We start from the raw sequence: 26665 nt of genomic DNA, 5'->3' as shown, positions 1-26665 counted from the left end.
TCACATGTTTACTGAACAATTGTGTGTTTTAGAACTTTTCAAAGCTAGTAATAAGATGTATGTGATTTTCCCTTTTTAATGCACTGAAGAATTCGTTTAATGGCATCGCGAATCACTTCCTTTGCAACTGGTAAATGCATGTACTATTAGATCGTGTAAAGGAAGCCTAAAATATGATTACATTATTGTGAAACCATGCTGAATATATCCATAGACTAATAAGATTAAAACAGCTCAGTCAGTCCGTCAGTACGAACTTTATTATCTTTTTAGGGAAATTTGTTGTGCTGACAGAATCACACAAGTAACAGTGACATAATGTTAATGCAGACAGTACACTGTACACAGCCTACAAAACAGTTCATGATTTGCCAAGATGATTTCATTGAATAAGGTACATTTGTACATTGCATAGTCAGCAATAGACTAGAATGCTGTCGGGTGTAATGGTAGATCTAAAAAAAAATACTGCAATAGCTACTTGCCTGTAAACAATCAGAATAGTATACTCATGCCTAGAAGGTTATACAATCTAACGTGTACTGTATAAAGTACAAGTTGTTACAATTCATTGCTGTATTTTCCATTAGGTCCAGTTTGTGTTCACACAGTCCTGTTTTAAGTAAACCAACAATTGTAAAAAATAAATGACAGATGTTGCTCATCTGTTGGACAGAACATTTCAAGGGAAAATCACTTCATTGCCATGGACAACAATCGAGCGACAGCGGTGTACTGCAATAAGCATTTCATCATTATGATTTGGTCTTCACTTCAGACTAAATAAGAACAGTGATAACAGTAAGAGAATATCTAAATATGTGTTAATCATGGCCACCGATTTACATTTTCACCAGTATAGATGCTCAAAAAATCTGCCAAATTACTTTTAGGAAAAAGTAGCCAAAATCATGCATTTCAGCACCACAGGGAATGAACAGACACGCGCACGCACGAACGGGATGAGGAGGTACTACAAAAGCCAACCATCCAGGAGGTACAAACCTCTGTAATCCCTCTTTGAGTGACCATTCATAAACACAACCTATTTGTAAGAAATGGCAAAACCTCCGTACCTCCTTGCCAAATTTCCCACAGCACATCGGAGGCATATCCACATATTAAAACCACCGTTTCCACCACAGACCGTACAGCCATTCAGTGGCTTGAGCAACTGACGGAGCGAGCCACAGTGTTGTGTTGCTAGGCAGATTCATTGAACAGATTACTGAGTGGATGGGGTCTGGTGTTCAGAACTCAGAAGAGCTCTGTATTAATTTGTTTCATCCTCTCTCATCTTTCTTCGGATCAGTGCACAGAAAAAAGTTGATGTTCGTTGGACTCTCTGTGAAGTATATAGCCGCCTTTAATCTGCTTGTGCAAGTTTCTTTTTGTATTACTCCTTTATATTCAAATAGTTTTCAATGCAAAATATAATGCTGTAACTGTGCATGGCTCTCCAACATGCATCACTTTTTGTTATTTCTTTTGTTGTTGTTTTTTTTTTGTGTGTAAACACAGCTAATCAACCATTTACAAGACAAAGCGAAGCCTGCGGGAACCCCGCTGCGTGGGTGAGAATGTGGGAGAGTCACAGACTTAAATTAAATTGACTGTAAACTTGAGTTCATGCACTTATTTTCATACAATCTGCCTGTGGCGTTTTGTATACACAGTAAACTTATTAACCTGTCAGACTGAGTTTGATAAATGAAGAATCGAACACCATCATTAAAGCCCTTTGAAAGATGTGAGATTTTTTTTTTTTATTAAGGCAATTTATGCTCATCTTTTAAGGAAGAAAATAATGTGAATGAAAAGCATTTACTGTGGTGAATTGCATTTAATTGCACATTGTACATGGTTAAATGATTTCTAAAGTACCTACCTTAATTTGTTTATTTGTAGTCATTTATAAATATATGTTCCACTCAAATTGCTAGGGATTTGAAGATACATTTCTTGTGTATGAAAACATGATAATTGGAGCAGATTATGAGGGCTATTAGGCTTTAATTAACCAATCTTCTTTTATGTGCAACGGTCATCTAACAGCTACGGTCAGTAGCCAGCTGTTGCACGTGGGGTGTGTGTGTGAGTGTGTCTGTCTGTGAGCAGCTGATCTCCAGCACCATTGGACCAATCTGCGTGATACTTTGTACGCACACTCCCTAGAGGCCAAAGCAGAACCTCTGCCCCAGATTTTTCATATCGACCTAATGGCGGCGCTATAACAGGGCCCTTCTCTTGAACCTTAGGTCGTACAACCAAACTTCCTTTTTTCCTGGATGCCTTGGATCATGACGCAACTTCCCGTATAGGCCATTTCTGGCTAACAAGATTATCCACCATTTTTAGTTTTCTTCAAAACACTCTTTTTGCTACTACTCGTACAGATTTTGTCCAAAACACATGCAAATCGTTATACATTATGTCTGTGGTCACGTGATCAAGATGTATCTGTCAGGTTGTTCAGATTCCATTCAATTTGGCTATGATTGGCTTTCAAAGTTTGTGGGAGTTTCACACAAATGCAGCGTTCGATTGTCGTGAAACTTTGGACGCACACTCCCAGTAGGCCAAAGAACCTCCACCCCAAAGTTTTCAAATTGGCCTCATGGTGGCGCTATAACGGCCTGCTTCACGTTTTAGCCTATATCTGTTGCACATTAATCAAAATGTACAAGTTAGATTTTTCAGATGCCATTCCAAGTGTCTATTCAATTCAATTCAATTCAATTTTATTAAAGTATCAAATCACAAGTTGTCTCAAGACACTTTACATGTAGAGAAGAGACCCGACAGTCCCACCCTGAGCAAGCAATTTTGCGACAGTGGCAACGAAAAACTCCCCCTTAACTGGAAGAAACGTCAGGCAGACCCTAGGCTCTAGGGTGGGGGCCTTCTGCCTCGACCGTGTCGGGGGGGGAAAGAAGAGAGAGATGGAGAGACAGAGGAGAGACAGAAAGAGATACAAGTAGTAACAATAACAATAGTAGCAAATATAATAGTGTAAGATAGTATATGATAATATAATATAGTACAACAATAATGTGTATGCAGTATATAATGGTATAATATCAGAATGTTAAGATAATATACAGTATAGTGTAGTGGTATAGTGTAATGTAGTAGAAATCCACGGTCGTGCTCCATGGAGAGGCCCGGTCCGCAGTCACAGTCTTGAGCCGCAGCTGGGGGTCCGTAGTGACAGTCCATGGAACTGCGACGTGGGAGATAAAAGAAACTCAGGGGAGCGGGTCCCCGGGTGTAGAATTAGTGGCAGGCCTTACTAGAGCGTGAATCCGTACAGGGTTAATTACGATTGTACCAATGGGACACAAACCCACACAACCAAAAGGGAGGACGAGAAGAGAGTGGACGAGAGGAGAGGGGGGAGGTGGAGAGGGAGAGGGGAGAGAGGATGACTATAGGGTGACTGAGTCTATACACTTCGGCTATAGGCTTTATCATAGAGAAAGGTTTTTAATCTAGTCTTAAATATACAGAGTGTGTCTGCTTCACGGACTGAGACTGGGAGAAGGTTCCACAGCTGAGGTGCCTGAAACTTAAATGCTCTGCCTCCTGTTGTAGCTTGTTTGGGGTTTCCTGGAGCCGTAAGCATTTTTTCATACTGTGGACGCAATGGTGTTCTGGCTGGTTTCGAATAGTAGGGCTCGATGAGTTCTTTGAGATATACTGGTGCCTATCCATTGAGAGCTTTGTATGTGAGGAGGAGAACCTAAACTCTATTCTGTATTTAACCCGGGACAAAGTGCAAAGAGGCCAATGAAGGAGTGATATGATCTCTTCTTCTGGTTCCTGTCAGTATGCGCGCAGCTGCATTCTGGACTAGCTGCAGGCTATTTAGGGACTTACTTGGGCCTGATAATAAAGCGTTGCAATAGTCCAGCCTAAGTATGCAGGCCCTGGGTAGGCCTGGCGGAGACCTGTGCTCTGAGGAGCATACTTTTTTAGTTTCTTATACTTTATTTATTTCCATACAAAGTTTGTTGAAAGTATTTTTTTAATGTATGGTCATTAACCAAATCATTGGTGCTAACACACAGATCACTGTACACACATGTCAGTGGCTACAGTGGTTAGTTGTGCAAACAAGTATTCTGGAAGCCTTCTGTCAGATAGCACAGATTACCTTAATGAATTGCAACTGCTCAGCTATTGCCAGACCAATATTCTATTCTGGACTTTATTATTAGATTAAATTATTAAAATGCCTAAATAAGTTCATCATAGGGGCCTGACTTGATGATGTTGGGAATCAAACTCAAGTTCTGATGCCCCCTATCCCTTCTTTCCAGTGTTTACTCTCTAGTGGAACAAAATGAACATAAACATCTTAATAACATAACATAATTAAGAAGAAAAACAATGATTCATGATTCAGCATCAGTAATGTACATCAGCAGTTGTCTTCATGTGAAAATTAGGGCTCTGCCCTCAATGTATTTCCGAGAAAATAAATTAAGGTTGAATGAAATGTGTATGGAAAGCATGACTGCGAAGAAATATGAAGCAGTAAGCCTTCAAGCTTTCACCTCTGCCCCTTTTTGCTTTTCTGTAGCAGGAGACTACAGTAGTGTTTCGAGGAGCATGAAGTTTGCTGGTTTGATTTCCCAGAATGGTTGAAAAAATCTGTTTCCACTCCTTCCAGAACTGCTATCCAAGAACCTCTGAACCTCTTAACTAGCCCTGTTAACTGCTCAGTGGCCAACAGTACATTATTCTGGTTATGAGCTACCTTGTTGCTCCCCAGTATGAATCTCACCCTCCACGGCTACTCCCCCAGCCCAATTCTGTAGAAAAAAAACATTTTGTTCTAAGTGAACTCTCCTTAGATAAATGTTATAAAGAAATAAAAGAGAGTCCTCTTTATGGGTGTCAAACTATGTCACTCATCAGAATGGCACAGAAAAGAAAATCTGACTTTGAACCATTCTCATACTGTCATTCGCAGATAAACTGTATAGCCAACAAAGCTTTTTTCTTTTAACAGTATGTCAGAGATGACAGATCTTTTTTTTTGTTTGTTTTTTACGATATATATATTTTTGGGCTTTTTATGCCTTTATTCGATAGGACAGTAGGCTGACAGAAAATGGGGAGAGAGAGAGATGGGGAGTGACATGCAGCAAAGGCCGCTGGGATCGAACCCGCAACACACTGTCAGGCTACACTGAGCCTATAGGTGCCTGGACCGCTACGCCAACGGTCCAGGCCAGACGGCAGATCTTTTGAGCCAGCTAGCAGACTTTTGCAGCAACAGAATAACAGGGTGGTTTTATTTTATAGAACAACTATTTCTATGGGTAGTCCACACACTGCTACAGTAGTGTTCACTCAAGCCCTTTGACCTTAGCATTATTTGTTGAGTTTTCTTCGCTTGTCCAAGCTTATTTTACTGTTGCTTCAGAGCGGACCCCAGAGCCACCTACATTATGTACCTTTCAATACATACTGTAGGCACGCGGTGTGCCCGTACCTATTTCTCCTGGTCTGAGGATTACAATCATTTTGAAACATCAGATATCTGATGAGACTGAGAGACATGCTCGTCGATACAGCGACTGCCATAATCCTACATTTTCGCAATTTAGTGGGGTTTGCTTTCCATGGGGAAAGCAAACCTTGTTCTTTTCAGACAATATCTTTGCCAGAGATAATATAAAAAGACATTTCTCGGGTGAAAGAAGGTCAGCTGCTGAGCTCAGGCTGCAAATATGTATTTGATACATGCTGCATAAAAGCCAAAGTTACTGTTCAAACTCTCATGATTTTGTTAACACTTGGAATAAAAAGGAAAATGACTATTCGAAAATAATTCATGAGAATTAAAGGGATCTCGCTCCAGAATATAATGGCCTGCAGTGAGAAACGGCGTTAATAATATGAAAGGGCGATACTATGAAATTGAGTTGTGATGAGGGAAATGAGCCAAAAAATCAATACTGGCACTGTCTTTACATAAAAGAGGTGATTTAGACCCTTGAAACATTGTAGCATAACAGCAGTGGCACCATTTTGAATCTTCCTGTCTAAGCAACGGAGCACAATAGAAATCAATAGAAATCTGCCTGGTCATTTATTTTTATTTGCCATTTCCTCTGCAGTCATGATCATTACTGGCCCTGCAGGTTTCAATTACCTGGATGGCTGGGGTTTATTAGGCCTCAGGCTCCCCGCTGTGATAAAGCCATATTATTAATACTGTTTGTTGTAATCACTTATAATCACTTATACGGTAGCTATCTGTTATTAAGATTACACCCTTAATGTACAAGATTCTTCTTTTATTTTAACGTAATAATTTTCATCCGGTCACTCCAAGGTGATATCCGCTTTAGAAATGTGTTTAACCAATTAAGCCTTGGCCTATATAGTTTAATGTACAAAGAATAGCAAAAATGGCCCATCTACAAGCTTACATGTCTCGTTGTGAACTTGTAGATCTGCTACTTTTGACAATTTTCTGCCTGTTTTTGCCAGATGTTCGCCTTTCATGACATACTCAAAATAGGGATGCTAGGGTTCATGTGGGTATAAATGAACATAGGAATTGTACAGGTTCTTGCACCCCTGGATTGTTAAGGCTCCTACAAACCAATGGCGTTCACCCCTGACTATTAGGGTCCCTATGAAAGTCAAATATAGACATAACAAAGCTGTTGGGAGCCTTAAAATAATCTTCCACTCCTCTCCCTCCACACTGTCCCCCTGGGGTTTTCCGAAAGGAAAATTGGCTGACAGAATTGTGACATATGTCTGATAGAAAGGAACATTTCCCCCTAGTTTTTATTCAGTTTGAATAAATCAGTTTAAAATCTCAGGTGCTTACATATCTCCCGTCTACATCTATCTATGTGTAATTCGTTGCTTCTGCACCACCCAGCAGTTTGTCTGCTTTGGGCTATACGAATATCCAAAAACTTTGCAATAATGATTCCCTGTGGGATTTTTAATTATGTATTGCTCTTTTGAAAATGTTAAAGGCTAATGTTATTTTCTGTGAAAGAAAAATCACCCCGCCAACACTGCCCTCAGGAGAAACAAAAATAAGATATTTTAAGTCCAGCTCTCTTTTTCTTTTTTCTCTTTTTATTTTTTTTTTTTATAATTCCACCTCTTGGTCGGGAAAGGTCAGACTGTTTCTTGTGTTGTTGTGCTACTACGGACATAATTATAATTCCACGTAGGATCGTCGCATTCACTGACAGACAAGGTTGAACATTATGTTGCACTGCTGGTCTCTCCTAGTCCCTTAGCTGTGCAGTGTTGTACAGTATTCTGAGGAAGTTCACCAATCCATGTAGTCCGACTCCCCTGCGATATGCATAGCTATTGACCTGCGTTTGACGGTATCGAAAGGTTAGCCCGGGATATAAATAAATGTTTCAAACTACAGGACGAGTAATTGGTTTTCCTCTAAATAATGGCCGTATGTTGTCACATTTTTTATCCCATCTCATATAACAGTGGTTCATATAACCAGTGGTCCTTGAGGGGATTCCAGGGGGTCCCCAGCCAAATTAATAGTTAGGAACCAAATTGATCCTTATGTGTCTGTAACTCTGAGAGTGTACAAATGGAAGCAAATGGACCCTAACGGGTCCATTTGGTTCCATTTGTACACTCTCAGAGTTAGATGAGCACCTATGCTGATGATACAGTGTAGATTGGGACCCCCAAGAAATCAAAATGGTTGAGTCCCTGGCATATCTTTTCAAATGGGGGTCCGTGGGCTAATATGTGTTAATTTGGGGGTCCTTGACACGAAAAAGGTTGAAAACCAGTGTCATATAAGGTACAGTATTACTTTCATGGTGCCAGTGCAGGTATCTGTAATGATGCAGTTTGTCACATACTTTTTTTTGCAACGTCCTCCTCCAAGGAATGTCTTAGAAGGCAACCTTATTTAACCAAGTATTCCTAATCTCTTCTGACATGTGTAGCGGTTGGACCTCATTTGAAAAATCACATGTTCAAGGTGCCATGAAATGATCAATGTCAGCTTGCAGGCAGACATCTACAGGCACAAAGAGAACAATTTGTTCTTTATCTCCATGTGTATGTTTCCCTTCACTCCTCTCTTCCTATTCAATCCCTTTCTTCCGTTCTTTCATGACAGTAAATAATGTTTAATAGGTGGTTGTTTTTTTTTGTTTTTTGAGCTGACCCATGCTGAACAAATGCCTCTCGGAGCACCACAGTGTAACAACTGCTGACTGGGTCCCTTTGGCCTCATGTATTTTAAAATGCCTGTATTATGAATGCATTCTCTCTACTATAGGAACTGTTGTAATCTATAAGATAACAAGTGGCACCCCATAGTGATGTGTATCATTTGTAATGGACCAGACCTGTGATAATGAATCATTCACAGTGGGGAAACATTGCTGACCACTACAACCCATCCACTCTCATTTTACAAAGTCAGCTTAAAGCTGTGATCTGGAACTTATTTTAAATGAATAAAACGTAATTTTAACCGGTAGAGTACAGTATATGTCCATGCAATGTAACTAGCACAGCTAGCTGCAGTGGTTGGAGGTATAGGTCTCTTTACTCTTCCCTTGAAAAATGTAGACGCGTGTTGACAAGTAGTAGTGCCTGAAGCTCATAAGCGCAATGGCCAAGTGGGGATTGCCTCTTGGATGTAGATGCTTGGTCTCTCACACAGGAGATCTGTGTTTGAATTGCGGATGGGACTCACACAGAGATAAACATGGACCATGAGCATGTTCGTGTCCTTTATGTGGATTACTGTGAGGCAGTGAATGGATAGTTACGCGTGGATCAGACTTTATTAGCATGCTCAGCCTGCATGCCAATAAAGAGTACATTATATTCTACAGATGAGTGTCTAATATTTATTATATGTTAATCACGTTACCTTGAATACAATGCATGATGTGCTACATATTGTCATTTCTGAGGACTGTCGACATCTATTTGTCTCTTTGTCTTTTTGAAGGTCTGGAGTTTGCTTACTCAGCCGCCCCCAAGTCCATGCAGAGTGCCATCATGGGATTATTCTTCTTCTTCTCTGGTATCGGCTCGTTTGTGGGATCCGGTTTGCTGGCTATCGTCTCCCTCAATGCGATTGGCTGGATGTCCTCCACCAAAGACTTTGGTAAGGAAGCACAGTATCATTTTTGACCAAATCTCAGGGGTCTTCAACGTTCTTCAGGCCAAGGACCCTCTAATTGAGAGGGAGATGAAGCAGGGACCCCCACCACATTATAGTATAAAATTGTGTTGCAGATTAAACGTTTTCATAGATTTCATAGATGGCTTCATAGACTTGTTTGACAGCACAATCATTAGTGTATGTTGTCAATACTTAGTAAACTTGATCTTTCACTCTGTACTTAATCTGCTTTTTTTTGCCTCTACACCAAACCTCTTTGCTGAAAATAGCCGATCTACAAGCTCAAAACGCCTCGCAGCGCGAGGCGTTGTGAGCTTGTAGATCTGCTATTTTTGGCTAAAGTTCTCCTCAGAATAGGGATGCTCGGTTTCAAGTACTATATCAGTAGAGTGTGCGCGCTCATTTCCCAGACAGATTATATTCACTAACTACCCAAAACTTTTTATTCGGTATCAATATATAAAAGTTAGATGTGAATACAGGCAACCCTTGCTATTTTGACTTGCCCTTTCATGTGCCTTGGGACACAAAAAGTTTGAAAACCACTGGGTTAGGGTCATATATCTATTACATAACACTGTTGAATTTGACCTATGACCATGAATTTCTTGAGATTGATCATTGCCAGGCTGGTTTTCTAGTGAAGAAAAGAATGTTCCTCCAAGTCCTACACCTTCTGCATGTCTGGAGTGTAACAGTTGTCACGTCCAGCTGTTAGGTGCCTTGCACATTTGGAACGCCGTATTGACTGTGGACATCTCTGTTACATTATGCACTCTCAATAGAGGGGGGGGGGGTATGGATTTGGAATACAGAAATCTATTTTCCCGGGGACAGGTCACAAGAATTTTCATGCCTCGTCTTGATTTAAAATCCACTTAAGGAGTTTGTAAATTAGTTGTGCGGGTGTGTGTGTGCTCGGGCAACACCCGGTGCAATTCTCTTGTTTTAAGAGTCTTTCCCGTAATAAATAGACATGTCAGACTAACGACAAAAGGTTTGTGTAAATCTGTCCAAGTGCTGGAATGAATAGCATGGCGGTGGCAGCAGATGGATGGGTTCCCTGGCGAGCCGAGGCTCCCAGCTCCAGATGCACTTTCCTGTGAGCGAGCGGTAAATAAGCCAGCACTGTAAATTGTTTACCCACAAACACCTAATAGCTCATTAATACAACGTGCCGACAGGTCGGGAGGTATTTTTTGATGATGTTAGCACTCAGAGATGCTTGGCACGACTTCATAAATCCATCCCTTGCCGCAGCCTTGCCTCACCCGAGGGGCCGTTTGTTTAGTAAGCATCATTTGACTGTTAAACTAACGTCGGTTTTGCCCCCAAGAGTCATTTTCTTCCTGCGTTTTTCCCAGACAAAGGGTGACTGAGCTGAAAAAATTGAATAAAACATCCTGGTAGCCATTGACAGATGGCACAAAGCCTTGGCCTAAAAGGCAGTCAGAAATCATGCAGGATTTTTTTTTCTTGCGGTTGTGGAGTCTTCCATTCTGTCCTGACATAATTTGTTGGGTTGTGTGACCTGTCTGATTCCACCGGCCATGTGGCTCAACAGGTCTTCGCATTTCCATGGCTGAGGGCAACGTGAGATGTCGTAAACAGTACTGTATCTTGGCTGTTTGTACTGAACAGAGCAGGCCCGGGGACAGACAACCAACATTAATCACAAGCTGGTGGCCTGATTACTTAGCCACTTTCCATTTAAGTAAAGCTGGCCCCTGGGTGTTGCTTAGGGATGGCACTGCTCACTCAACCTCGCACCAGATTTTAGGGTCGCTCACCTGTCTCAGCATGCTCCACCTCCGTTTCCTTTTGCCGTGTGCAAAGTCCAAGTCCAAGTAAAATCAACCTTGGGTGAAAGCATTCCACTTTCACATGATACATTTACAGTAGAAACATTTAAGCTCTATATACGCTATGAGCTTAAATCTACTATTTATTTATTTTGAAGTCGTGAAAATGTGTGCAATTGCAAATCTTTGAATATATATATACACTTTTAACTAAAATCTTTGCTTCTGGGGGGGGGGTCCCTGGAACAAAATATTTTAAGATGGGGCCTGTGGCCAAATACAAATCATTTTGGCTGGTCCTTGACATGAAAAAGTGTGAGAACCACTGATTATAGCAACATACGTTTTTTTTGTTTAAAAAAAGAAAAAAATATTTAGAAGACAATTGTAGAATCCCCAGATGCAAAGATTTGAGTTAAAAATGTTTGCTTTAAAAAAAATATATGTTTTCAAAGATTTGCACAAATTTTCATGCTTTCAAAAAAAAAATAGCATATCTACAAGCTCGTAGCGTGGCACAGAGTGCCGCGATACGAGCTTGTAGATATGCTATTTTTTAATAGCCAAAGAACCTGGAAAGGTGCATGATACAACTGAATTCCACTTTGTCACTGAGCAAACCCAGTTTGAAGGTTGCCCTGCTCAATTGTCCCCTGGTGGTAGTCGCTGAGTGAGGAGGGTAGATTGTTTCACATGGCACCGCTTCAGTCACACGTATCCTTTGTGAACTCTAATCTTATGCACAGCAGGTCTCATGAAATGTGAGCCAAGCCAGTTTGTGTTTACAATATTAGCAAACAGAAATTAGATATGACCAATTGACCATGGCACGTCTTGCACCATTATAGAAATTGTCAATGGCATATTTTCAGGGACTGGGCAGGATTTTAATGTATTTTCATTTCTTTCTTTCTTTTTCTTTTTTCCCGTTTTTTGTTAAGGATGGTAAGTGGCTCACAAGCTTAACAAGGCCTCATTTATCATTTTGATTATTTAGAGACAGGTGCCTTCCACTGGAGTGCTCTGCCAAAGCACCGGGAATTGGCAAAGACCATTTATGGGGGTGTTCTGCTTTCCATTTTGTGGCATTTCTAGCACTGTACATTTTTGTTAATTCCTGTTAACCCCATGTGTTGCCCACATTAACCCTGGCGTGCCTATTTAAAAAAAGGAATAGCGGAAATTGTCGATTTACAAGCTCCCAAAGAGCTTGTAGATCGGCTGCGGTATAAGTATATTGGGCTGGTTAAAGGCAGGGGAACAGATATTTGTAAATGCTGGCTATTCAAAACATTCAGTGAAGCAGTTTTGTGATGTCAGGAGTGGAGGAAGTCCAAACTGGTAAACCTAAACTCCCTATAAACAAACACAAGGATATCAACATCATTATACATTTAATTTTACCCTTTTATTGTAGAGAGCTTCCAGAGCATTGCAGATATATCTATATAGAGTATATATTTTAAACTAGAAAAAGTGCTCCTCGGAGCACAGGTCTCCGCCAGGTCAGGTACGTTATTATGGCCTCCTGGTGGCGCTATAATAGGCCAATGTGAAAATGGTGCCATTTATTCTTAGGTCGTTCACGGCAATCGGACACTGCATTCATGATTTGAGGCATTTTGTTACAAAAATGTGTTTTGCTAAATTAGACCTGCTGGTGGCTCTATAACAGGCCAATGTGAAAAAGGGTGGCATTTTTTCCTTGGCCTAGTGGGAATGTGTTTGTGAAATGTCACGGAAATCGCAAGCTGCGTTCATGATTTCAGGCATTTTGTTCAAAACGGACCAATCCTGCAAATTCTGGAAGCGAGCCTTAGCCAATGAGGATGGAATATGGGAAATCGGACAGATCCGTGTTGATCACATGACTATAGAGATACTGTGTACCGATTTGCATGACGTTTGGATAAAATCTGTAGGAGTAATACTAATGTAACATAGTAATGAAACATTTGAGGCAGAGGTTCTGAATTGGCATCCAGGGAGTGTGTGTGCACAGTTTCGCAGCGACCGGGCCAACGGTGCCAGAGATTAGCTGACAGGACACACGGACACACACACGGACACACACACGGACGGACGGAGGGTAAAACATACTCTCTCGCCATGCCTTATATAGTTTGTAACATTCGGGAATTTGCACACTTTATGTAATAATTGACAAATAAGTCGATATACAGTATAAGAATGATTGACCCTTAACATCCCAGTGGACATGTTGCTCCATGATGGAAGCGGTGCTTCTGAACTGGTCATTCATCTCTTTCTTTTATTTGTTCCTCAAGCAGGCAGAGTAGAAAGCCATCTCACCCTGCATAACTACAATTGGAGTGTCGATCTTTTAACCTCAGAGACTAAGTCAATAAAAAAGGTCAAACTTCACTCCACCCTTCCTCGCATGAGAATACAGTACTTAAAAGAGGGAGGTGTTTTAGTTTCCCGTGTTATATCTAATTTTCGGCCATTGGCGTTTGCAAATAGCCGTGGCCGCATGAAAGGAAATGGCCTTTTCTTTGTCCAGTGTAAGTACTGACTAGACAAAGATCAGATGCCTAGGACACGTTCAGGCACTCACAGTGAGTTGACATTCACATATCCTGCTCATGAATTGCTGGATTATACTTCATGAAATGTCAATGTTTTAATGGGGGGGCTTTAATGTCAGTCGAGGCAAATGGTCAAAGTCCCTCTTTTTCTTGTTGAAACGAGTTCTCCTCAGCTTCCTCTGGTATGCTACGGGTTCATACAATATGGGTTTTAGAAGGCCTACACTGATGGGATGCACCGGAAATGATGTGTGCGTGTGTGTGTGTGTGTGTGCACGCGCGCGCACAATTTATTACTGACTGGGACTACTGTATAATGGGTCCATTATAAAACACATACAATAACAGAGGAGAAAGGAGAGCTGGGGTTGAGTTCAGGTTCCAGAGTACATGCACCTAGGTGAACAGCTTGCACTGTATGTGGTGGTGGTGTGCAAAGCTCATGCATCAATCAAAAAGTTTTACGAAGAAGAAGACAGCTGCGGAAAGTAGCTCTAAAAGCAAACATGCATTGATCCTCTCTCGGAATTCATTCTGAGCTGAGGGTGGTATTGAATGCATTGAAGCATTAAAATGTTGGGACATTGCACTGAAGGGCTACAGTCATTGATCCATTTTCAAACCTTAAATTGATATTGACCTGCCTCATCTCTCCTCACATGATATGTTCGAACAGCCCCACTTGTAGGTAATTTGACTCAACAACCATATTTGATAAAAAAGGCCCCTTATATTTTGGAAGAGCTCAAGGTGATCGTAGAGTTGTTAGTCCAATCCGTTGGAGTCTTGATGCAGCCCAGTTTCAGATAAAAGCGAGTCATAACATTAAGGCAGATCTGTTTTGAGTAATGTACCACATCCCTTCAAGTTGATTTCCAACACCTGCTTAGCACTTGCCGCTTAAATACCTGTCACATATTTATGGACTTTGTTAACCCATTAAGGCCTGAGGTCAGTGGTTCTCAAACCTTTTCATGTCAAGGACCCCAAAATGTGTATGTATTTGGCTGTGGACCCCCATCTCAAAATATTTTGTTCCAGGGACCCCCAGAAGCAAAGATTTGAGTTATAAATGTTCGCTTTAAAAAATATATATATTCAAAGATTTGCACACATTTTCCTGATTTAAAAATAAATAGCAGATCTACAAGCTCGTAGCGCGGTACTCGGTGCCGCACTGTGAGCTTGTATATCTGCTATTTTTGAATAGCCAACGTGTAAAATAATGCTTTTTAGCTCAAATCTAAAAATGACACAGATGCGTTCCCGGTCTTATTGGGTTAATGGATTTTACAGCAAGTCATTGTTTTGCCTTTTGCTTCCGTAATTAGCCCTCCATACTTTTTGAAAGTATTTAGCAGCCAAGTGGGCCCTGGAGCCTTGAATTGGAAAGAGCAGGTAGAGACTTACTATGCGATGAAATTAGAGCAGAACCATTACAAAATTGAAACCTTTCACAACTCCCCAGCCCTCTCCCATAAACGTAGATGTTTCTAAGAATTTAGGGCAGTTTTTGCTAATCCTTTTTCTATTCCTCAGGGACAACCGTAGTTATTCAGTGGCTGCTCCATAAAACTTTAGAATAAGGGACACCAATTCATGGTTAATTCTGACTTAACTCATTCAGTGCCAATGAAATAAAAAAATAATTGCAAACTGTGCCAGCAATTTCTTCAGTTTTCTATTATACCTTTTTCAAGTAGTCACAGAATATTTATCTCCAGTATAATCGATCCCCTGACGGGTGCTAATCACTGAGGGTTGCACTGTGAGGTTTCACAAATGGCAATGAGGTCATTGGACCTTGTTGACATTAATTGTCTGCCTTTTGAAAATAACATAATAACATTGAAAAATACATAGTAAAAAAAAAGTGCTCAGGAGCCGAGATACAGCCTTTTTCAGTAATAAGTTAAACAAGAAGTGAATGGAGCAGCAAATCTTCAGATGATGATATCTTGGGTTCTGAATGTTTTTCCCCCCAAAAAAAACATTTAATTTTTTTTTCAAAAACACGCCAAACACAACGTACGTTGCGCCATTGTGGTAAAACACATGAAACACGTCAATGTCACTCAATGAGTTAATTGTTAATAACTATTATCAATCCCTAGCACCATATGTTAATAATTAACTAATCATCAAAGCTGTTACTTAAGAGTTAAAATAATAGTTAATAACTATGTTGTAATGGTTCATTTGTGTTAATAAGTGTTACCGGCTTATCAAATGTAGCCTAGAGCATGGGTTCCCAAACTTTTCAGCCCGCGACCCCAAAATAATGCGGCCATTGACTCGCGACCCCACCTAACCGCGGAGCTAATTTATGCACATAAACTTGCACGCTCGGTGCGCATTTGTAATGTATTTTAGTATGACTTTTGACTATAGTACTGTTAATAATCTTGTTAATATATAATTCAATCAATCACATTTACAGTACCTAATGAGATGGGTAAAATATACTATTTGTAATCATTTTTAGATTGAAATACATTCTGTCCCGCGACCCCAACTTTGGGAACCCCTGGCCTAGAGCATTGGTTCTCAAAGTGGGGTCCGGGGACCCCCAGGGGTCCTTGAGGGGGTTCCAGGGGGTCCCTAGCAAAATGTGTGAAAATAGCATCACAATAGTTTTAACCTTTTATACTTTGGCTATTCAAAAATAGCAGATATACAAGCTCATAGCGCGGCACTCGGTGCCGCGCTATGAGCTTGTATATCTTGTAAAAAGCTTGTAAAATCTTGAAGATCCGTCCAAATCTTTGAATATATTTCTTTTAAAGCGAACATTTTAACACAAATCTTTGCTTCTGGGAGTCCCTGGCACAACATATTTTCAGATGGGGGTCCGCGGCCAAATATATATCAATTTGGGGGTCCCTGGCATGAAAAAGTTTGAGAAGCACTGGCCTAGAGGATGCTTAAAGATAATGTACCATCATCCCATTAGTGATAACCAACTAGTTTCACATTTGCAATGACATCAATCCAAACATTGTATGATATAAATAGTGTGAAGTTTCTTCATCAGTGGTGCTCTAAGAAAAAGGGGGGGGGGGGTCAAAGAACCAATGCATGTGTTATTGATTCGTAACTATTCAGGCCGAACAATCCTTGGTAAGATTTCCAACCATAGAGGGAATCAAAGGAACAAATTGCTCGATCCTCAAGGAGGCTAAAGGGACCGTTGAAGAGCTGGTAACAATGAAGTGACACAATTGGCATTGAATACAATTGTGAGGCCAGTCCACTGAATGAGGATGAGGGACATAATACATGCTTAACCCTTTAAGACCGGGAACGCATCTGTCGTCATTTTAAGATTTCTTTGTCTATTCAAAAATAGCAGATATACAAGCTCATAGCCCGGCACAGAGTGCTGCGCTTTGAAAATGTTTGCAAATCTTTGAATGTATATATTTTTAAAGCGAACATTTTTAACTCTGTTGCAACTTCTGGGGGTCCCTGGAACAAAATATTTTGAGGTGGGGGTCCACGGCCAGATACATTTGTTTTAAAACTGTTAGGATTTAGAAGACATTTGTAGAATCCCCCAGAAGCAAAGATTTGAGTTACAAACGTTCACTTTAAAAAATATATATATTCAAAGATTTGCACACATTTTCACGTTTTCTTTTTCAAAAATAGCAGATCTACAAGCTCATAGCGCGGCACTTGGTGCCGCGCTATGAGCTTGTATATCTGCTGTTTTTGAATAGCCCAAAGAAATCTAAAAATGACACACAGATGCGTTCCCGGTCTTAATGGGTTAAGGTAGAGGAGGCACGGAAGCCCTTTTTCAAAATTGTTGTAAATGTAAAGTCAATGAATCTTCATATTTTCATTTTGTTCGCACTCTTCTTGCCACCGACATTAATCTCAATTGATTTAATAGTCTGGAAACCATTACTGTCAGTCAGTCGAACAGGGTCTTTTTTACCGATGTTATCGCATACAATCTAAATGTGCCTTTTTTGAAGAGTTTCTATATGCCATACCCTGCTGTTAATTAAGACTGCAGTGGTAGACATTCAGTTAAGTGTCGTTTATGGTGAATTATTGATTAGAAATATCAGCACGCGTGCTGAAAACCCACTACTTCCACGCTCTCTCCCGTCGAGCACATGGTTTTGCACTTCATGAATTATTCAAACGGGGCTTTAGTTTTTTGGCCTATTTCTTATATTTTAAACCTTCTCCTAGATTGATAGGACCCACAGAGTAGGCTGAAATTGTTATTCAGCCTGAGTATGTGGAGTTTTCAATTGTGGGCCATTCATGCTGGCAGAGCTTGTACAAAATTGGCGAACCACAGGAGAAAAAAAAAATCTCTACATGAGCAAGGTTTCTAGTCAGTAGTAATGCAAGATCAAAGGTTTCAATAAGTGAAAGGGGATCCACATAGTTGGTCCATTGCATGTGCGCATTGACAGTTTCACTGTGTGTGTGTGTGTGTGTGTGTGTGTGTGTGTGTGTGTGTGTGTGTGTGTGTGTGTGTGTGTGTGTGTGTGTGTGTGTGTGTGTGTGTGTGTGTGTGTGTGTGTGTGTGTGTGTGTGTGTGTGTGTGTGTGTGTGTGTGTGTGTGCGTGCGGCGCTACTACCATCCAATTTAGGCATTTAGCAGATGCTCTTATCCATTGCGATTTTCCTGTGTGAAATCAGTGTAAGCAGAGTAACCATGAATCCTAGTCAGCAAACGATAGGGTAACTACTAGTCATACTGTACAGCATGTACTGTAGAGTGCAAAAAGAACAATGTAGTGCTAAAAAAAACTAAACTAAACAACAATATGTCAACAAGTAACCAACCTATATCTGTATAGTATAACTAGCATCTATAAACAAATCACACCCTGTGTGAAGAGAGTGGTGCCTTTGATGAGCCCCGTATTGATGTTGTCATCAATGTTTGTTTATTGGACATACATACATACGGACGGACACACGGACAAAGTCAGATATAGGAGTGGTTGGCACCACTCAAAAAAGATGACAAGAATGGATGTGAGGAGTGTGACTGGCGGAAAATGAGGAGTGCTTATATTCCGCAGCTTGGTAGCCAGGAGGGAGAATATTTCTAGGATGTTTGGAGCGTTGCCGTGATTTAGGGAAGGTTTGAACAGGCTTCCTGTGTTGGCTGATCTAAATGAGCGGGAAGGGTGGTGGGGTTGGATGGATCATATCCAGATGTCCTGAAGGTACGGGGGGATGCCATGCCCTTGATTGCCTGCCTTGTATGCTGTCACCGGTGTTTTGTACTGGTTGCATTGCAACCGTAAGCCAGTATTATCTTGGTATCTTCTCCTTACCAACCACAAACATTTGCAAACAACTGAGAGACAGGAAGAGAGTAACTATATATACTGTATATGACGTCGTGATATGCTTTGCCGAGCACATGAATGCACGTGTAAAGCGACGAGATCACTTTGTTTCAGCTGGATTAGTGGAATTCTTTGATCAGTACAGAACAATGGTGTATTAAAAACCAGACACTGTACATGTGGAGGCTTTGTTAGGTTATAGGGATTGTATGGAATCATGCTTACTGTATAACCTCAACAGTTCTGTCTGCATTTGACGTCCTCTGCTCCATTTTTTGCCTTCTCTGTAGCTGATAGATCACAGAGATTGTCATACATAGGCTACGTAAATCAATAGACTGGACAGTATCTGACCTGAATTGGATCAAATTCATGTCCTGAAAAGTCTGGGAATAATAGTCACTCTTAATATTCTCGATCATTTGTGATATTTCACAGTGAACTAAAAATAATGTCCACTTACAGTATAGACTGTAGTGGCCTATATGACAGACATCGTATTTAAAGCTGAAATGTTATTTCCCACTAATTGGTGAAAAATATTCTCACAGATTTTCTCATACCACAAAAAAGGTGTAGCAGCCATTATCTCTTAACGTTATTGCTTTCTTCTGGTCTGTATACTCTGAAGGAGATCTTGAAGCCGATCTTTTATTCTCATCTGCCATAGTTAAATGGATAAGACTCTAAGCGGAGTTCTCTACTTTTGTCCTGCCTGGTCAGACAGTACAGTACAGTACAGTACAGTACAGTACAGTACAGTACAGTACAGTAGCTGGGGGTGGCCATAGCTGAATGGTTAGTGAGCCTGCCTAGGGAGCCAGAGGCCCTGGTTGCCCCAGGTTCGATTCCAGGCCAGGTCAGCATATGTGTCGATGAAATGAAATTTGTCCCTGAGCAAGACTCTTAACCCCTAATTGCTCACAGGTTTTCATTGGAAACAAGACCGCAAGGACTTTCATGAACGACCTGTTAAAAGGAATTATCCTTATCCATTGTAGCGCGAAGGAGAGTGTCTCCAGTCATGGTAAGGATGCTAATTGGTATAATGTGATATGACTTCATAGTCATAGTGATGTCTCGTCATCTTTTGCTACGGTGTAGTCTGCCAATGACGAGAATGACAAGATTTTGTGTTTTCAGTGGTTTTCCACTAGATGGCGCTGTTCACTCGCCTATGGGTCACTGTTTGGCTCTCTGTGAAGCAGAGGAGCAGCGGGTCACGTGATCGCAAAAAAAAACAGCCCATTAATTTCCTTGTTATTCGATTTTGGAGAATGGCTTTTTCTCTGTTGCTGTTGCTTTTTGGCGAAAACAGCCTACATTCAACTGCCCACAACTATGGAACGGATGATCGCGGTGGCTCGCTTTTTCCCCCCCGATTCTACAAGACTCGGATACGTCTTTTAAAGCGATCGGGGGACCGATCATACTGGAGATGAATATTCTACGATTTTTGAAAGGTTATTAGGTTAAAAACACTTGAAAATCGCTGGCAGTGGCGTGGCAAATTATATTTTATTTCTAGCAGTCAAAGAGTTCATTAAGAAAATACCGGATTTGAGCTTTATCTTCTACAACCTTAAAATCTAGTCATGTAATGAAAGTTTGGTAGGTGAAATGGAATGGAAATATGTAGGCACCCTGTATGAGCAGTGAGCACACAGGTATCCCCTTTACCCAGAGGACTGCTGACTCTAAAGGGACAGGTGTAATTACTGTAGACTGCAACCTACAGTCTGGAACCCTTTGGCTGTCACGATCCACTTCCTGTTCCCCTCGCACCCACCTCCTGCATTCACCACCATGGGAAATGACAGAACTTCAGGGGAATTACCCCTTATCCAATTAAAATCCAACCTACTTCTCCTTCTTTGGCTCCATATTACCTGTGTCATTCCCATGTGGAGAACCTAATAGGTGGCCTTTTCTTATAAATTGCTTCAGGTTTTTGATATTTTCTCATTTGAAAATGATGTGGCCTATAGCTACCCGATCCATTGTATGGTATTAAGCTATACAACTATGCCTCACATTGGGCATTGGTTTACAGGAACCAAAGCCGTTTTTAATCGGCTTGGCTACAGGACGAGTAAAAAGCCTCAGTTGCCCAGCACGTGAACAGTTACAGCCTTTTTAATGACGAGCTATCCTCAGAATGTCTTCTGGCTATGCTAAGCAGTCGTGCCAGCCCAGTACCCATGCACGCTCCTCTCAAAAAAGTAGGCTAGAATGTCAACCGGGCTGCTTTACATGGTCAGGGGTGAAAAGCTGATTTAATGGCAACACAACTGGTCCATTGTTCAAGTATGAAAATGGATGAGTTACCATGGCTGTCGGCTTCGCCCTTCATGTTAAACCCTAGCTAGGGGAAAACAGGATTTGTTTAGTTCTCCCCCTGTAGTGTTTTTTTTTCTCTAAATGAGGACAACTATTCCCATCAACAGTAAAGTAGTGTTTGGTAGTAGTGACAGTGGCCTAAAGCGTGAAGGAAGCTGCTTGGAAGTGAAGGAGCCTTTCTTCTGTTGAAATGCCCTTGAGCAAGGCACTGAAATCCCAGCTTGTCGCAGTAAAAACAATACTGGCCAGTGCATAAAGGTGCATAAAGTCTGTGAGGTGTAACTCATTTCTTTTTCTTTTCATTTCTCATCCTGAAACTGCAAGGCCTCTCAGCTCGTCACAGTAATAATATGCAGTGGCCAGTGCAAGAAGGTGCATGTCTGTGAGGGGTGACTAATCGCAAGTATTTTATATAATCGCAATTATTTTTGCATCATAATCGTCATAATCAATTCCATGTTAAAAAATGTCATTATTTTTTTTTAAATCAAAAATAGTGGAAATAGCCGATCTATAAGCTCAAAACGCGTCGCATCTTATAGATCGTCTATTTCCACTATTAATGTTTATTTTTAAGTATAAAGTAATTAAATATGTGTTATTTGTCATATCTGCCTGGTGCAACTTTTGTTGTTTGTACGAAAGCTAAAAGCTTTGCGTGATAATTAATCGTCAACTTAAATTTGTAATCGTGACAGCCCTATCCTGCAACTGCAAGGTAATTTCTGTAAATAATGTCTTTGTTTGGTTCACTTGCCTAGATAAAACAAGGTATCCAAGTCGAGTAATTACAGTATGTTTGCTTCCTAGTTAGGATGGCAACAAATGAAGATGGATTCTGAAACGAGTCGGAGACAACTGTTATGGATGCCAAATATCACTCATTGTCTCTCTGCATTTCTATTGTAATGCTTACTGTATTGCTTGCTCTCTTGCTTTACTGTAAGTCGCTCTGGATTAAGAGCGTCTGCTAAATGCCTAAATGCAAATTGTATTTCATCTTTTTTCTATTGTCATACTGTACGCAAATAGGCAATGATGCTTTGTTTAAACTTTTGTTGGCCAAGCTTTTCACATTCCACAGTTTCTCTCTCTATCTCTCCTTGTCAGTATGTTGGTTCTGTCTTTCTAGTTTGACCCTCCTCTGCACAAAGTCACATTTTGCGTTCCATTGAGTCAGACTGTGAAACATCAGTTCATGCTTTGCTCGTCTTTATGGCATTTTACTGATGAAAGAATCACTGACTAGCATCAAAGCTGAGGAGGCCTCATATTCCTGTGTGCTTTTCTTTTCTCACAGCTGTGGCTCACACATCATCAATACAGTCTTCTACGAAAACATCGATGTGCAGGGTCAAATGTATTTGCATATTTAGAAAACTTTTTACAGTTGTGACTTGAGGCTGCATCTGCGCTGAATCCCATTACCTCACAGAACCCCATTTACCTCTAAAGCCAGTGATTCTCAACCCTGTGGGCCGTGGGGGGTATTGCAAGTGGGCCCCCAAATAATTGGCAAAACACTTAGATTTTAATGATGATATAACATTAATTAACCCATTAAGACCGGGAAAGCATCTGTGTGTCATTTTTAGATTTCATTGGCTATTAAAACATTGTGAAAATGTTTGAATATACATTTTTTTACTCAAATCTTTGCTTCTGGGGGTCCCTGGAAAAAATGAAATGTTTTGAGATGGGGGGGCGGGGGATCCGCGGCCAAATACATCATTTTGGGTGGTCCTTGACATGAAAAGAATAATAAAAAAATAATAATAAAAAGCTGTTAGGATTTAGAAGACATTAATTTTGTAAAATCCCCAGAAGCAAAGATTTGAGTTAAAAAGGTTTGCTTTAAAAAAACATATATATTGAAAGATTTGCACACATTGTCACGAAAAGAAAAAAAAGTGCATGGCGCGGCACTCTGTGAGGTTGTAGATCTGCTATTTTTGAATAGCCCAAAGTATAAAATAATCTAAAAATCCAATATACGTACAGTAAAAGTCATGGTATTTTTTCTGTAGAACCTTGAAAAATGGGTTTTCATTGTGATACAGATCTGTGTGTCAAAACTAACTGGTAGTATTATTAGGTTAGTTTTATTGATCCAAGCACAATCGATTGATTGATCAATAAAAACAAACATGCACTGAAAATGGACGCGGCCGCCCACCCATCTGACCACTGGCTACTGCGTTAAAAGCTTTTGAGATTTTCAAGGGGGCCCTGATCCAGAAAAGGTTGAGAACCACTGCTCTAAGCCATGGTGCTCTTCAAGCCGGCTCTTTATGTCTACCAAACATGAGAGCAGAACCATAGAAACATGCCAAAGGAAGTTATAGCAGGTTACATCCCTTTTGTATTCAAAGTCATATTCCTTTAACGGTTAAAGTTTAACCCATTAAGACCGAGAAAGCATCTGTGTCATTTTAAGATTTATCTGGCTATTCAAAAATAGCAGATATACAAGCTCTCGGTGCCGCGCTATGAGCTTGTTGATATGCTATATTGATGATGTGTGAGCCACAGCTGTGAGAAGAGAAAAGCACACAGGAATATGAGGCCTCCTCAGCTTTGATGCTAGTCAGTGATTCTTTCATCAGTAAAATGCCATAAAGACGAGCAAAGCATGAACTGGTGTTTCACAGTCTGACTCACAGTCAAATGTTCATTTGTCAAACATTTGACAAATGTCTTCCAAATCCTAACGGTTTTCTGAAAAACTATTGTTGCTATATCAGTGGTGCTCAAACTTTTTCTTGTCAAGAAAAATGATATGTTTTTGGCCGCCCCATCAATATGTTGTTCCAGGGACCCCCAGAAGCAAAGATTTGAGTTAAAAAGGTTGTTAATCAAGGATTTGCCAAAAATAGATCTACAGTACAAGCTCATAGCGCGGCACTTGGTGCCGCACTATGAGCTTGTATATCTGCTATTTTTGAATAGCCAAAGTATAAAATAATGGTTATAGCTAAAATCTAAAATGACACAGATGCGTTCCCGGATTGAATGGGTTAATGTGGAACAGCACATTGTAGCAAAGGAATTACATTGCCATCTTCCATCTGCACTGCAGGTAGTGTCAAACACTAGCCTGATTATCAGCCTGAAGCTGCGTAGAGCTTCAGTCTGAAATTGGCTCCAATGTCGCGATTACTAGGGGGAGGGGATTCAAATTTCCCCAAACCAATCACAAGAGATCTACGGATCCGTCTACATCTGACGTCATCGCACAGCTTATTTTAGCAGATATTCGCCGATTGGCTTGTCGTTAGACCACCCCCAACTCCGACTCTGATTTGACAGATTTTTCTTCGATCGTGAAAAGCCATAGGCTGACATTATAATGCCAGACCAAGAGGAGCTCACTCAGAGAGTGGGCGGGGTCTATGGTCTGGAACCAGGCTAGTCAAACACTATTATGCCATGGTTTATTCTTTTTTCCCTCAGTATTCCTGTATTTCTCATTGTTCCTTTATGTTCCGTGGCAAATATCATTTGTATTTTCATCCGAATGCTGGCCCTTGCAAGTCTTTATTTTCTGCTCCGGTAGCACTTTGCTCTCCCAGGCCACAGTGCCGTGTACGTAACCGTGATCCTGTTTTCCTCTCTTCCCTCTCTCTAGGTAATATCAACGACTGCCAACTGCACTACTACTTCTTTTTGCTGGCAGCCATCCAGGGTCTCACACTGCTCGTCTTCCTCATCGTGTCCGTCAAGTACGACAAGGCGAGGGGCCGGGCAGGAAGCCACCGGCAGAGCGCTTACTCTTCCTGACCTCAGGGCTGACCCCATGCAGCACGTCACTGTTTCCCTTCCCATCACATTTTGCCTTGTCTGTTCATTGTACCCAGTGTCAAGAAGGACCTGCGTGATGGATATTCAGTTTTTATTTGTTGGGTGGGTGGGGGATTTGGGAGGTGGAGGAATGTTGGTCTCAAAGAAAACAACTCCACAACGGCTCCCGTTACGCAATAACAACAAAACATTCATTATTTCATTTATGTGAATTTCTTGTAAAGTAAACTTATTTAAACTTTAAAGCAGGGATGATTCACCCTTTTCTAGTGCTGATGGTTTTGCAGCACTGGCTGGACACACGGGTACCATTTGACAGCCTCAAAGATTAATGGAGCAGCCACAAGGCAATTATCTAGGTTTTGTCATTTTTAATAACTATGGTACACTCTTACCCTTGTGTTTACTCTCATTGCCTTTCTTAGATTATTTGCACTTGACTTGAGGAGTGGTGCCATATACAGTATGAAGACTGCTTTCAGGTATTTTATAAATCATGGGAAACGGCCTTGGTACTTTTATTTGTTTTCTAGCCCAGATTTATGTCTGTAGGAATGGCGCTATTTTACAACTAACCTGTTTTTTCCACCTTAGTATGATATGTGCCTGCCTGTGATTTCCTTCTAGTCATAAAGCCACAGTCTGGATTCTGTATTTTTCCTTTTAATGTACTTGAATATTAAAGTTATTTTTATCTTGAATCAGATTATTCTTCTTGGTTTAAAAGAGAGATTCATACAGTACAACTATGCAATCCAAACATCCAACAGCTGGTCACAGTGAATATTTAACATGCTGGGCAAACATCATCATGTGGTTGGAGATTCCCACATATCTGAAATGATAATTCAGTTATTCAATTAAATAATTTAGACAGTGTAGTCTGAATGTTCTGGTTATTGAAATGTTCTGAGATCTGTGATGCATCTGTTTTAGCTTCATACTGTACAGAAATTAATTATTAATGTCATTCAATTCTAAGAATAAGAATGGACTCATGGTACAGAATGGTAATAACCAAAATCCACTTGGGGTACAAGGGTGGTGGTATTATATTGCACATCATGAATGTAAAACTGCCAGAGCTCAGTGTTAGAATTGTTTACACACTCCTGTGGGTGAAATAAAGTGCACGTGTGACTAAACATAACAAAAAACAGGATCCAAATGACAGTATACTGTCTGTACTGTATGTGATGCCTGTTTTAGATTCTTCTTTTTTGTTGGTTGGATATGTGTAGAAGTTGCCTGTTTTGCTTATATTATTTTTGTTTGTTTTTTGTTTTGTAAAATCCTATTCATCTAAGATAAATAGTATTTTTAAAGGTAATCCTGTTTTAACAATGGTGTATAGCGGTGGGATAGACTTTTTTGGGTTACAATTTTGGTCATTAAAGTATAATCAAATATGATATGCCTTTTGACTTTTTATGGAACATACAGTATATTCCAACAGGCATGATATGTCATAAATGAGGTGCAGCTTGCGAAGTGATTTAATACAGGCCACGGGAGTGACCACGCACCATCTGAGCCAGGTAAGGTATGATTTGTCACATGAGTTTACCTACTAAGTTACTTGCCCAAGATGTGTTTCAACTGGCCAGTCCGTCACAGCCTGAAGTGCATTTTATGGCTTTAGCTTTTAACCGTTACTACCAACCTGGCAACTACAGG

General features: G+C 40.6%; 1 protein-coding gene across 1 annotated transcript in view; it reads left to right on the top strand.

The window, feature by feature from the left end:
• Positions 1-26400, top strand: part of slc15a4 (solute carrier family 15 member 4) — a 44094-nt gene extending 17694 nt beyond the window's left edge. The window contains exons 8-9 of the mRNA XM_084056283.1: positions 8993-9151; positions 24816-26400. Of these exons, the coding sequence (XP_083912409.1) occupies positions 8993-9151; positions 24816-24967 (311 nt within the window). The 3' untranslated portion in view covers positions 24968-26400. The remainder of the gene's footprint in view (positions 1-8992; positions 9152-24815) is intronic.
• Positions 26401-26665: the final 265 nt, after the last annotated feature.

The sequence above is a fragment of the Gymnoscopelus microlampas genome (genome assembly GCF_963454915.1).
Source record: "Gymnoscopelus microlampas genome assembly, chromosome: 4".
NCBI classification, from domain to species: Eukaryota; Metazoa; Chordata; class Actinopteri; order Myctophiformes; family Myctophidae; genus Gymnoscopelus; species Gymnoscopelus microlampas.
The sequence above is the reverse complement of the archived record's forward strand: the minus strand, read 5'-3'. Positions and strand labels throughout refer to the sequence as shown.